This window comes from Gracilinanus agilis, chromosome 2, assembly GCF_016433145.1.
Source record: "Gracilinanus agilis isolate LMUSP501 chromosome 2, AgileGrace, whole genome shotgun sequence".
Classification (NCBI taxonomy): domain Eukaryota; kingdom Metazoa; phylum Chordata; class Mammalia; order Didelphimorphia; family Didelphidae; genus Gracilinanus; species Gracilinanus agilis.
In genome coordinates, this window is record NC_058131.1 from 257542984 (window position 1) to 257553886 (window position 10903).

At 37.4% G+C, this 10903-nt stretch overlaps 2 protein-coding genes across 2 annotated transcripts; one reads left to right on the forward strand and one right to left on the reverse strand.

Annotated features, from left to right (window-relative positions):
• Positions 1–1619: 1619 nt before the first annotated feature.
• On the reverse strand, positions 1620–3436 carry PPP1R3D (protein phosphatase 1 regulatory subunit 3D). Its single transcript, XM_044661143.1, has 2 exons — positions 3218–3436; positions 1620–3048 (listed from the first exon to the last, which is right to left on the reverse strand). The coding sequence occupies exon 2, from the start codon at positions 2662–2664 to the stop codon at positions 1762–1764; it is 903 nt and encodes a 300-aa protein (XP_044517078.1). The 5' UTR covers positions 2665–3048; positions 3218–3436; the 3' UTR covers positions 1620–1761.
• An 804-nt stretch (positions 3437–4240) lies between these two features.
• On the forward strand, positions 4241–8971 carry FAM217B (family with sequence similarity 217 member B). Its single transcript, XM_044661144.1, has 4 exons — positions 4241–4335; positions 5676–5787; positions 5881–5966; positions 7724–8971. The coding sequence occupies exons 1-4, from the start codon at positions 4241–4243 to the stop codon at positions 8928–8930; spliced, it is 1500 nt and encodes a 499-aa protein (XP_044517079.1). The 3' UTR covers positions 8931–8971.
• Positions 8972–10903: the final 1932 nt, after the last annotated feature.

Here is a 10903-nt window from a genome sequence, read left to right on the forward strand (position 1 = left end):
ATAAGCAAAACAAAATAGATTAAAATACGAAAACGAATCCCAACTAATATTCAGAAACTTCAATCAAATGCACTAGCTTACAGCTAGACCCAAAGTGAAAGCACAGTGTTGGCTGTTTTGTAATAACAAAAATCATATAAAGTCCATAATATTTTCCATCTGAAATCTTAGTGAATATGTTGATATTTAATCTACTATATTAGCTATCAGAGCTACCACTCAGCACCATAAGAAATCATCATTGTTCCAATGAGTTCTTATATAATTGTGGTAAGTTTTTAGTAAATACTGTCCTATCCATGCTATCCTCTGCTTGGAGGGAAGAAGATAAATTAAACAAAATTATAAATTACAAAATTATAGAAAACTAAAAAATTATATGGAATTTAGAATTCTCTGTTTTCTGAAGGCACGAGTTACAGCTAAATTACAGGTATCTGGTATTGCTGGACATAGTTTAAACAATTAAAAAAGTACAAACATCTGTTGATTTATTATTACCAGTGTTTTTACTGTTGGTGAATGTCTTTTAATTTGATCTGACATCTAAACTCTGAAAGATGACTAATATAATCTTCATATTTGAACAAATATAAGAAATCATTTTTATCTTCATAAATGAAATAGCAAAAGTCTCTCATTTGAAACTATATGCTTGATTTAGGAATAACTAAAGACAATAATTTAAGGCAAGATTTCTTAAAATGTTCAAGTAGTTTCAAATCTAGAGTAATGCAATAAGACATACATATCAATGCAGACAATTATTAGGCTTCTATAATGGAAATATTTTAGGCAGGTGTGATTGTATGTATCATGCCCATGTGCAATATATAGACCTTCATGAATAGGGAACCACAACACATGAATGGTTAAGTGCTTTGGTTTACATTTTTGTACTATTAATAGTCCTCCACTTGTATGGAGATGTAAACCGTGGATTGACAAATAAACTTGATCTCCTATTTGATTGGAACCATGTCTGGAATACTATGAGGTATCAAAATGTTCTTCATACTCAGAAAGTTGTACATTCTGTTTATGGCTGGCACAACACAACCAACACTACTCAGCTTATTAAAATCCTAAATGTCCCTGTTCTTAGGAAGCCATTTATCTAAAGGGAAACGTACTAAGATCAACAAATGCTAACAGTGCCTGAGCTCTATGAATACACTTAGGTCACATGCAAAAATCAAGAGTCCTTCCTAGGAATCTAGAAGAGAAATGACCTTTCCAAAAATACCTGGCAAAATCTAATCTCTGAAGGCAATGCTTGCCAGAATAGTACAAACATTCAGAAATAGTTACACAGTAAGAATCGGTCTCCCAAACTAAAAACTTAAGTTAGTTTGCTAGAACACATACACATGCTTAAAAACTTTCCTGGACCAAGTCTGTTTCTAGCTTTAAGATAAAGGAACCTTTGCTGAAAGTAGGCCTGGTAGGCAGACACACAACTTCATTCCAATAGCTAAATGGTTTAGATTTTTTGATGAGTATGGGATGAAAAGTCCAGGATGAGAAAAGGACAAACGTTATTACTATCTTCATTTTTATATTAATATTTTCTTGCCATTTCTGCTGGTGTATCTCCTATGTAAAAGAGGCCTTTTTGAATATTGACTTATGCAGAATAATGTGCTAGAATGTTCCAGGATGTTCACAAGATAGACAAAAACACGGCTTTTATAGAACCCCTATATTTCTCTTCCTGAAAGCAAGCTTCACCCCCCACCAAAAATTCGCCTTGACCCTAACTCAAATAAAGTGGATCCAGCTCTCCTCACATTCCTGGGGCATTTTGAGAGGATGGGTCTGACATCTGAGACTGTAGTTTTCGCCTTCATTGTTATCCCAGTACTCATCTCCCCCAACTCGGTATCGAATCGCAAACTGGACCACAGAATTGAGCCCCAGAAGGTAGGGGGGTACAGGAAAGCAGAAAATGAACAAATCTGAATCCCCAGCACTACTGCGCCAGCGGGTTCCCACTTCCTGCTGGGTCCGCCAGCTGTTGTAGGTGTAGCGCACAGTCACCTGCTTCTCAAAAGCCATGTTAAGCACCCGGATCGTGCCGCTTACGCCAAGGTCTGAGGTCGTCACCCGCTCCAGGCAGACCCGCTGGTTTTGCAGCCGGAAAGAGAAGTCGCTGCAGTCTACTGGCTGCAGGAATTCCGGAACGAGGCACTGGAGGGTGAATTCCAGGTCCTGGTTACTGCAGCAGAGGTCCGAGTTGATGGACAGTCTCGAGAGGACGTGCAGTGGAATCGATGGGTCTTCTCCGGCGTTGAAGACCTTTACCTGGGTCAACTCCAAACCCAACGCATCTGCAAATCGCACCCGGTTCTGTCGACTACAGCCAGGTCGACATTGGACTCCCGCAGTCCCCGACGCCTTTTTCCTGCGCTCGGGGGAGCTTGGGAGAGAACGAGCCCTGCGGTGAATAATGGGCCTCAAACAAGGGTCGCAGCTGGAGGGGCCCGACTGCTGTTGGTGGCCCTGCGGCCCTGAAGCCGAGAAGGTTTTGCTTGACTTCGGTTCCTGGGACATACCCCTGTCCAAATCCGTGAGGCTGCTGAGGCTCCTCAGGGCAGTCCGGGATTCGGACTGACGCAAACAAGGAGAGGGGGCCATGACAAGAGAACCTGGTCCTTTAGACATGCCCAGGAGTTGCTGGAGAGAGAGATTGAGATGAGAGTCCTAGAGTCCAAGGCCTTCTTCTCTCCCTACCTCTCTCCTGACCACACAGTCACAAGGCAGTTTCCAGCAGGTCTGTCTGGCTGTACCTTCACAGAAGCCCAAGCAAGAACCAGAGCTGTCACGATACCGTAGCACTCTGCAGCTAGAGCTGAAGCCACTGGGGACTCCCTTTTGTCTGGGGGCCTGCTTCTATCTCCAGCTTCCACAAGCGCCCTGAGTTCTTTCCGTTTGCTGCAATTAAAAAAGATGTTTCAAAAAGGAATTATTTTACTTCCCCTTCAGTATCCGTAACTTGTAGGAGCCGCCACCGGGGTTGGAGGGTTGGTGGATGTCTTCCCCCTCCTCCTAAATTGAAAAAGAGGGTGGGGGGGGGAAGGTTACTGGAAGGGTAAATTCCCCTGCCCCACCCATCAGTCCCAATCAGCTGGGAAGCATTTACATTTGCAATTTGAGAAGGTGCGGCGTAGGAGTCGAGCCCCTGCCCCACCCCTTCTGTGACGCCAGACTTGCTTACCGGAATCCCCAATTCCACAAGCTGCAAAGTGGGTCAGAAAACAAAAAGGTTGTCCTTGCCCACCACCCCCTGAATTTTTTCTCTTCCTTCAAGACTTCTGACAACCGTCTTCAGACACTCCCTCCGCTGCGTGCCGCAGTGGTACCTCCCCCCAATTTTTTTTAATGGTTTCCTTCAGCAGCAGCAGCCCAGCTGGGCCACAGCAGTTACTGTAGCAAGTTGTCGGGAGGAAGGCTGCTAGCTAGAAGGGAAGTAAGTCCGGCTGCTTGGTCTCGTATTTCTGTGCTTGCAAAAAGAAGCTCTAATCAATCTACATCCTTCTAACTGGGCGGTGTAAATATTCAGTAGCTAATATGCATACACATTTAATATGCAAATACTCATTTATGCATAGATATTAATACATAAGTTTCTATATATTTGCACAAGAAAACCTAAAAAGATGATTGAATTACTGCTTTATATATTCCTGGGGTTTTTGTTTTTAGATAGTCAACCCTTGGGGAATTATATCATTTCACTTGATGGCAGAAGCTCATTTTAAGAACAAGCTTCTATGATCTCATTGGCCATATTAACTCCAACCCGGAAGGATGAACCACTTCTACCTGACAGCAGGAGAAACCCTGCGTAAAGTGAAGCGTCATTTCTGCACATCACCCATAATGCTTTGCTGGCCTAAAAGACTGACGAATGGGGGGGGGGGCGGATAGGGGTGGAAATGCTGTTTCTGTTTTTCTGTCTTTCCTAGATGGTGACAGGAAGACATGGTTTAATATTATGTGATGAATAATGCAACTGACTTTTATCAAACAGTGGAGCATGGGAAGCAATTTAGTAACTAGAATTATTTGGGTGTTTTTTTAAACGACGTAAAAAAGAAGGGGGTGTGTATGTTTACTGTGTCTGGCATTTTTCTTATTTCACCTTTCAACTTAAATGTGCAAAGAGCTGGAGCCTTTGGCTTTGCAGCAAAAGGTGATATGAAAAAGGAGGTGCAAGCATACTCTCTTTGGAGCAGTTATGGGACCGGGCATGAAAGACTGCCCCTTATTTCTGCCCAGAGGGACACAGAAAAAGGAAAACCAGACTTATGAAACACGCCAGAGAATGGTAACGTAAGGAAATCTTTTTTTTTCTTCTTCTTTAAGTTAGTAAAAATCTTTTATTCCTAGCAAATTGTTGATTGTGATTCATTGTAATGATAATTAAATTATATTCATATTTTCTTATATCAACTACATGTGTGTGCATGTATGTATATCTGTGTGTATATGCATATATTTGTGTATATCCATGTACACTTTGAGGTAGGAAACATAGGTATCACATGACCCACTGGTAGTATTTGTGGCCCCAGGATTTCATAATGAGGTTTAACTTTAATTTGTTGATTTACATACAATACAATCATATGATATATTTGTGCCCCAAGCCCCCAAAGGATAATAGGCCATTCTTTTGATGAGAATTTTTAAGATGCTTTCATTAAAGAGGTTATATGATCTTTATTTAAATTACCATTTGTCTTTCCTAGAGAACTTTTTCCTTCCAGAAATGAATGTTTTCCCTTTTAATTTGAATGCGACTCAAGGAAATTTTCATTAATTGACTTTTAAGGAGACTTCTTTGGTTTTGTATAGTCAGCTTTAAGAACTTGGGTTTCTTTTGGCCAAGGTAATTTTAAAGTATCATTTTAACAGTCATCAATGATAAAAACAACTTTTACTTTACTTTTTCATGTAGGAATATGTGATTGAATGAATGAATGAATGAGAAAAGCTTGTATAGAGTGCTTACTTATGTATTAAGCATTATTTTAAGGGCTGAGAATGCAAATACAAAAGCAATGGCAATCCTTGCTCTTTAGGAGTTTACATTCTAATTTATTGAGGGAGACAACACACATAAGAGAATGATGTCCAGACTGAGTCATTTTGGTCTGCAAAGTTAAGGTGAGTGGGGCTGTATGGGAGTAGATTAATACTTTTCCAAGAAAACTAGCAGAATTGATTATTTGATTTCTCTAAAACTGGAAAGGGGAGGCATGGTGGGAAATAACTTTTTGGGGGGGGATAGCCTCAGATTAGCAAAATAGGCAGTGATGCTGTTGAGAAGCTGGAACAAAGTGAACCTTAGCAGGGTCATTTCAGTTATAGTGGGCTAGACAAGTCAGTCACCAAAATATATTTGATTTATTACCCCAATTTACTATCACCAAAAGAATGTGTTCATGCCTACATATGGATATAAGTCATAGAGATATTATTTATAGCAATGATAGCATCATAATCATATGATTTGTAGACATGATTATTGGGTAAAAAATGTCTGTAAATTTCTAGCTATCTCTGAAGAGTTTGCTAAATATTAGAGCAACAACCTAGTACTGATGCTAGGTTCATTAACCAGAAATAACAGTAATTATAACTTAAAAGAACTGTTCTGTTATTTCTAGTTCTAACGGTGGAACATCTTTTCCAAATATAAAAGGAATAAAGAAACCATTTCCTCAGCTGACACCATCTTCAAGCAGATTGAGTAAGAATATCTCCAGCACTACAGAAAAGGTAATGTTATGTTTGTACAAAGAACTTGCTCAGATTTCATGCTCAGTTTTTACATTTTCACAATGATTCTTACTGCACATGCCTATTTCACAGACATCGCATAGCAACCTAGATGATGTTCAGTCACGGATTTTTTACAAGAAAGGGAATAGGATGAATGAGTCTTCTCAGAAAAACAGGTAAAGTGTTTTTTTTTTTTGGTATAATTCCATTATTTGACAAATTAGTTCCTAATATATTGTACATGTGCACAGAAAGTAGTTCCTATTTCTGAAATTGTTATTTGTGAATTAAACATATTTTTTCTGCACTTGTGTTGTTAGAGTCTTAGTCCTAGAGTCATAGGATCAAATCTCCTGAACTCTTTACTCCAAATTTTGTTCCTTTTTCACTATATCATACTCATAGACATGCTAATGTCCAAATTCTAGGGCTTTCAGCAGATTGTCTTATATGACTGCCTTTCAGCAAATCACTTAATCATTCTTATTTTCCTTAATTTTAACAATTCAGTGAGGTGCCTTTAAGATACTATGTTAAGCAGAGACAAAAATGAATCAGTTACTGCCCTCAAGGAACAGGGGAATTTTATTTTACTTGAAGGATGTAATATTTGCACAAATAGGTAAATGTAACATAAGTTGAAGGGTAAGAGAGTGAAGAAAAGAGAGGGGGAAGAAGGAAGAGGGGGTTAGGAAAAGACATGGTAGGTTTTCCCTATATTATAGAGGAAATTCGTATTTAGGGAAGGTTTAAACCAAATGACCTCTGCTATCCCTTCCAGTTATAAGTCTTTGTTCCTATGATCATCATAATTTTAGATTTTATTTTTGAAACAAATTATATTTTTAATAAAGAGTATTATATATTATATAATTATAATCCATGTCTAGAAAGGTTCCTGAACATCATGTTTGCCATATGTTCTCCATTATTATATAACTATGAAAAGTCAAGTTGTAAGCTATTCAAAAGATGCATTTTGAACTACCAGCATTCTCATTATAGGACTAAGATCCCAGATACTTAAGAATTAAGCTTTATATAAATTTTGATGTAGATTATGGTCCCGTGGACAAATATACCAAAAAAGACAAAATCTGGCAACAATGAGTATATTGTGATGTTACTAATAGTACTTGAAGTGTTCATTAAATCCATTTTATTCATTAAAATTTTAAAGTGTAGTTCTGTCCTTATATTTTCCATTCACTGGCAGTTTGGCTGCTTCTTATGAGACACTGATTTTCCATTCATTTCCATTCCATTTTTTTTATTGTATCTTTAAGCATTCTCAGAAAATATATCTTAATAGGAATTTAAGGGATTTGTGTTTTTGCTGCATTTTTAAATATAAAGATTTTTAGTAGCTCATAATCACCACAGCTTTCATTGATTATTAAGTTCTACGAGACATGCTCTTTGCATATTATTTACATTTAAATTAAAGAAGGGCATGCAGACTAAAGCTGTGGATTTTACTTATTAATGTTATTAAGCACTGTTTATCACAAATACAACGAAATTAGGGTTTTGATGGCAATTTTTTCAAATAAAGCATGCAGGCATACTCTAAAATGATAATAATGAAAACATTTAGGGAAATGGAGTAATCCAAGCTGGTCTCATTGCTTTCTCTGTACACATAGTTGAAATCAAATTAATATAATCACTTTGATTACTTCTTTTTGGAGGAGAATACTTAGAGGTGAATGTGGTAAAGTCTTCCATCAATACGTGAGAAATTTAGTTATTTTGGAATACTGTACCCTTTCTGTAAAGGAGTTTAGGGGGACCTTAGCTTTTTTAATAATGTATAATATTTTAAAAGTAAAACTAAAGATTTCCTATTTTGTTTTTACTTCTAATAACAGCCAAATGAGTTTTGTCTTTGCATGATATATTCCAAGAATGATGGCTGCTTTTTTTTCCACAGCAGTACGAATGTTGGCCCACCTCCGAATAGAGCAAAGGGTTCAAAGAAGAAGGATCCCTTAGAAAAGAAGCCAAGTAAATCTCAGTTACCCCTCATTCCTTTCCAGTTGAAAAACAGTATTATAGATATCTCCCAAAGGACTGAGGATGAACTTAAAGCAAGTAGTTATATGGAAGGAGAACCTAAAAGGAATATTCCAGGATCTGTTGCTGAAGCACTTCCACTTGGTTCCAGATTTCCAGAGCCTTCAGCAGGCAAATTATTTCTTGATTTTCAGTCCTTGAATATTATTAAAGAAAATGCTGATGAGGACAGTGCAAGTGATCTTTCTGATTCTGAAAGAATTCCTATTCCACCTTCTCCCTTTACACCACCAGAACTTAATCTTAGGGCTGAAGAAATTGATCCAGTTTGTTTTGATCCTCATACTGATCAAGGCTCTGAGCAAGCTGAATATTACTATCCTGACTTCCTTCCACCCCCTTTTAACTCTTGGGATTTAAATAATATGATTTCAATGACAAGCTCAGAGTGCAAAAATGAGCTCATCCCACAGACAATAGAGTCCCTTGGGAAGTATATTGATAGACTTGTTCAACTAGAGTGGCTGCAAATGCAAACTGTACAAAATGAAAAGATAAAACTAGTCAAATCAAGACCTCAGACTGCTCCTGGTACCATATGGACTGCAAAGAGCCCTGGAAAAAGCAAGCTGTTTCCAAATACTTTCTCTAGTAAGGTGTTAACCCATCCTGAAGGGTTTACAAAGTTTCCCCCTGGCCTGCCAGTTCATCTTCGAAAGAGAGAAGTTCATTGCGAAGAAGCCCACCCATCATATTATGTTTTCCAGAGTTCTTCTAAAACTGTTGATGCAGTTAGTAGCAGGTCTTGTCCCCCAAAGCAAAACTATGAAATGAGAATGAAGGAAAAGAAGAAGAAATCAAATGAAGGTGCCAAGCAGCAACTTGTGGATTTGCCAAGCAGTGACAGTAGCTCCAAGCTTCAGGCTAGTGGTAACATTAGAATTCCCAAACAACCACAGATGCTTCTTTCTCCAGTTGAGCATCTTAAGCCCCTCAAAGCATCCATACGTCCAAATCCTAAGAGAAATGGAAATGCAAATAACTATGGACCTGCCAATAAAGCCACAGCAGGGAGAGAGCTCAAAACAAATGGAGGGAAGCAAGCTTCCTATATATTCAAATAATTTTCTTTCAAATAGATAACAATTAAATTTTAAAGATTATCTAGATAGCTACATATTAATATGCCTTCTCATGAACAAGACTGTAACTCAAAGTCTTATTAAATGGGAATATCTGTAGGAAATTTATGTTTACTTGACATTTCAGTGGCTTGTATTTTTTCCTCCTAAGGCAACAGATTATCTCAGAAGAGAAGTGTCTTTTAATGAACCTTTTTCTATATTAATCACCTTAGGTTGATAATGAGAATCCTTTAGGTAAAAATAAACTCTCTCACTTGAGAAGATATGGTAAGTGCCATTTTGAATAAGCAAGACCGAATGCTTTTTCCTGGAGAAGAGCCAACTAAGTTTCCGGAATAGCCAGCCAGTCCAGATTTAACTATGCAGAATGGATAGAGTGTTATTCTCTCTCCTGATTTCCCTTGCACATAAGTAATACACTATTTAAAATGGTGTTGGATTATAGAAGGTAGATAGTAAAGACTTTGCATTCCTTCTCTCTCACTTGCCTTTGCATTAGCCATATATGCAATAGGGTCAGCTTCATTTCACGCTCTAAGAGAGCGCTTCAATTTGTCCTCAGGGTTATGGAATATGGAGTTTCTATTTTGAGCTAAGTCATTTATCACTAAATTGCTTTCTCTTAAGAGTCTATGGATTCTGATGTTTCAGTAGTTTCTCTTAACAGTCCATCTTGAGAAAGCAAATATGTTAAACCGAGGACTGTTTGAAAGATTCTTTTTTGAGAACTTGAAAACTTGGTTTAAAATAAAACCAGTTCCTAAATGTACATATTTCACAAAACTTTTTTTTTCTAGCTTTAAATTGTTTAAATATGGTTTCACTTTGATAGAGAGTTGGGATGAAACAGATGGTGAACCAGAAATTTCTGGGAAGCCAGATTGTCTTTGAAGGAGACAGCATGAGGAAAAAACTTTTAGGTCTTGAAATTGCTGAGCCAGTGGTGCAATGAATCAACATGAAACCGCATTGAATGTGGAAGACATTACGTTAAAAGTCCAGCAGCTGGATTCTGCTGAACTTCCTCAGTATAATTTATTAAATACAAGCACAGTAGCACAACTATATTTGGAGGGGAAAGGAAGAGGAGGACAGTTGAAGGAGTGGGTGGGCTAGGGGAACTGGCTGTGAGTGAGGCTTCTGAATCTACTCCTGGCACCCCAAGTTCTTCCCATGGGGCACCCAGCTTGTCCTGCCTGTCCCCATGTAAATTGTGATTAATAACATTTATACTCCAGTTGTGTAATTCAGCTTATTGTTAATTTTCATATACTTCAAAATGTTTGGTTGTTTGCTCTTTGGAAAATAGTGTACTTTTGTGACTATTGTCTATTTCAGTAATTTAAATGGTTAATCTATTTTATCATATTTTTCTCCTTATCTTATATCTGTCAAGGTTGTGATAAAAGTTGATTGGGAACTTGCATTGTGAAAGCCAAATACAAAGACTTACATTTGATACTTTCTGAACCTTTCTTGTAGGCTAAATGTCATTTAAATAGTTGCATAAATGACAAATGGAAATTTCAAAGGACCACATATATTTATAATAAAAATAATGTGCCAATATTAAATTTTAAGAGTACTTTAAGAATGATTTAACCTCCTAAAAATCTATTTTGAGGGTATTTTTTTTTTAATTCAAGTACCTTCTCAGGTTCTTCCTCTTAAAATCTTTATTCTCCTTTGAGAATAGTGGTTGGAGAAGCTCTAGTTAGAGAAGCTCTCTCTTCTCATCTAATAATTTCTGTATCTCTTTTTGTCCAAAAAAGAAAAAAAATAACATTGCACATATACTACTAAGCCCTACTTCAAAATTCATAAACCCCAAACATACTGTGGTAGCTTTTGCACTCATAGAATATGCATAATATATGAAAAACATTGCATGGATTGCCTGCTTTTAATACCATTCACCTGTAGCATTCCCTATACAAATATGAAATTTTATG

Coding starts and splice junctions, on each gene's coding strand:
- PPP1R3D (XM_044661143.1), bottom strand. CDS start 2,664: ATGTCTAAAGGACCAGGTTCTCTTGTCATGGCCCCCTCTCCTTGTTTG.
- FAM217B (XM_044661144.1), top strand. CDS start 4,241: ATGGGACCGGGCATGAAAGACTGCCCCTTATTTCTGCCCAGAGGGACA. Junction 4,336..5,675: donor ACACGCCAGAGAATGGTAAC/GTAAGGAAATCT, acceptor TGTTATTTCTAG/TTCTAACGGTGGAACATCTT. Junction 5,788..5,880: donor TCTCCAGCACTACAGAAAAG/GTAATGTTATGT, acceptor CCTATTTCACAG/ACATCGCATAGCAACCTAGA.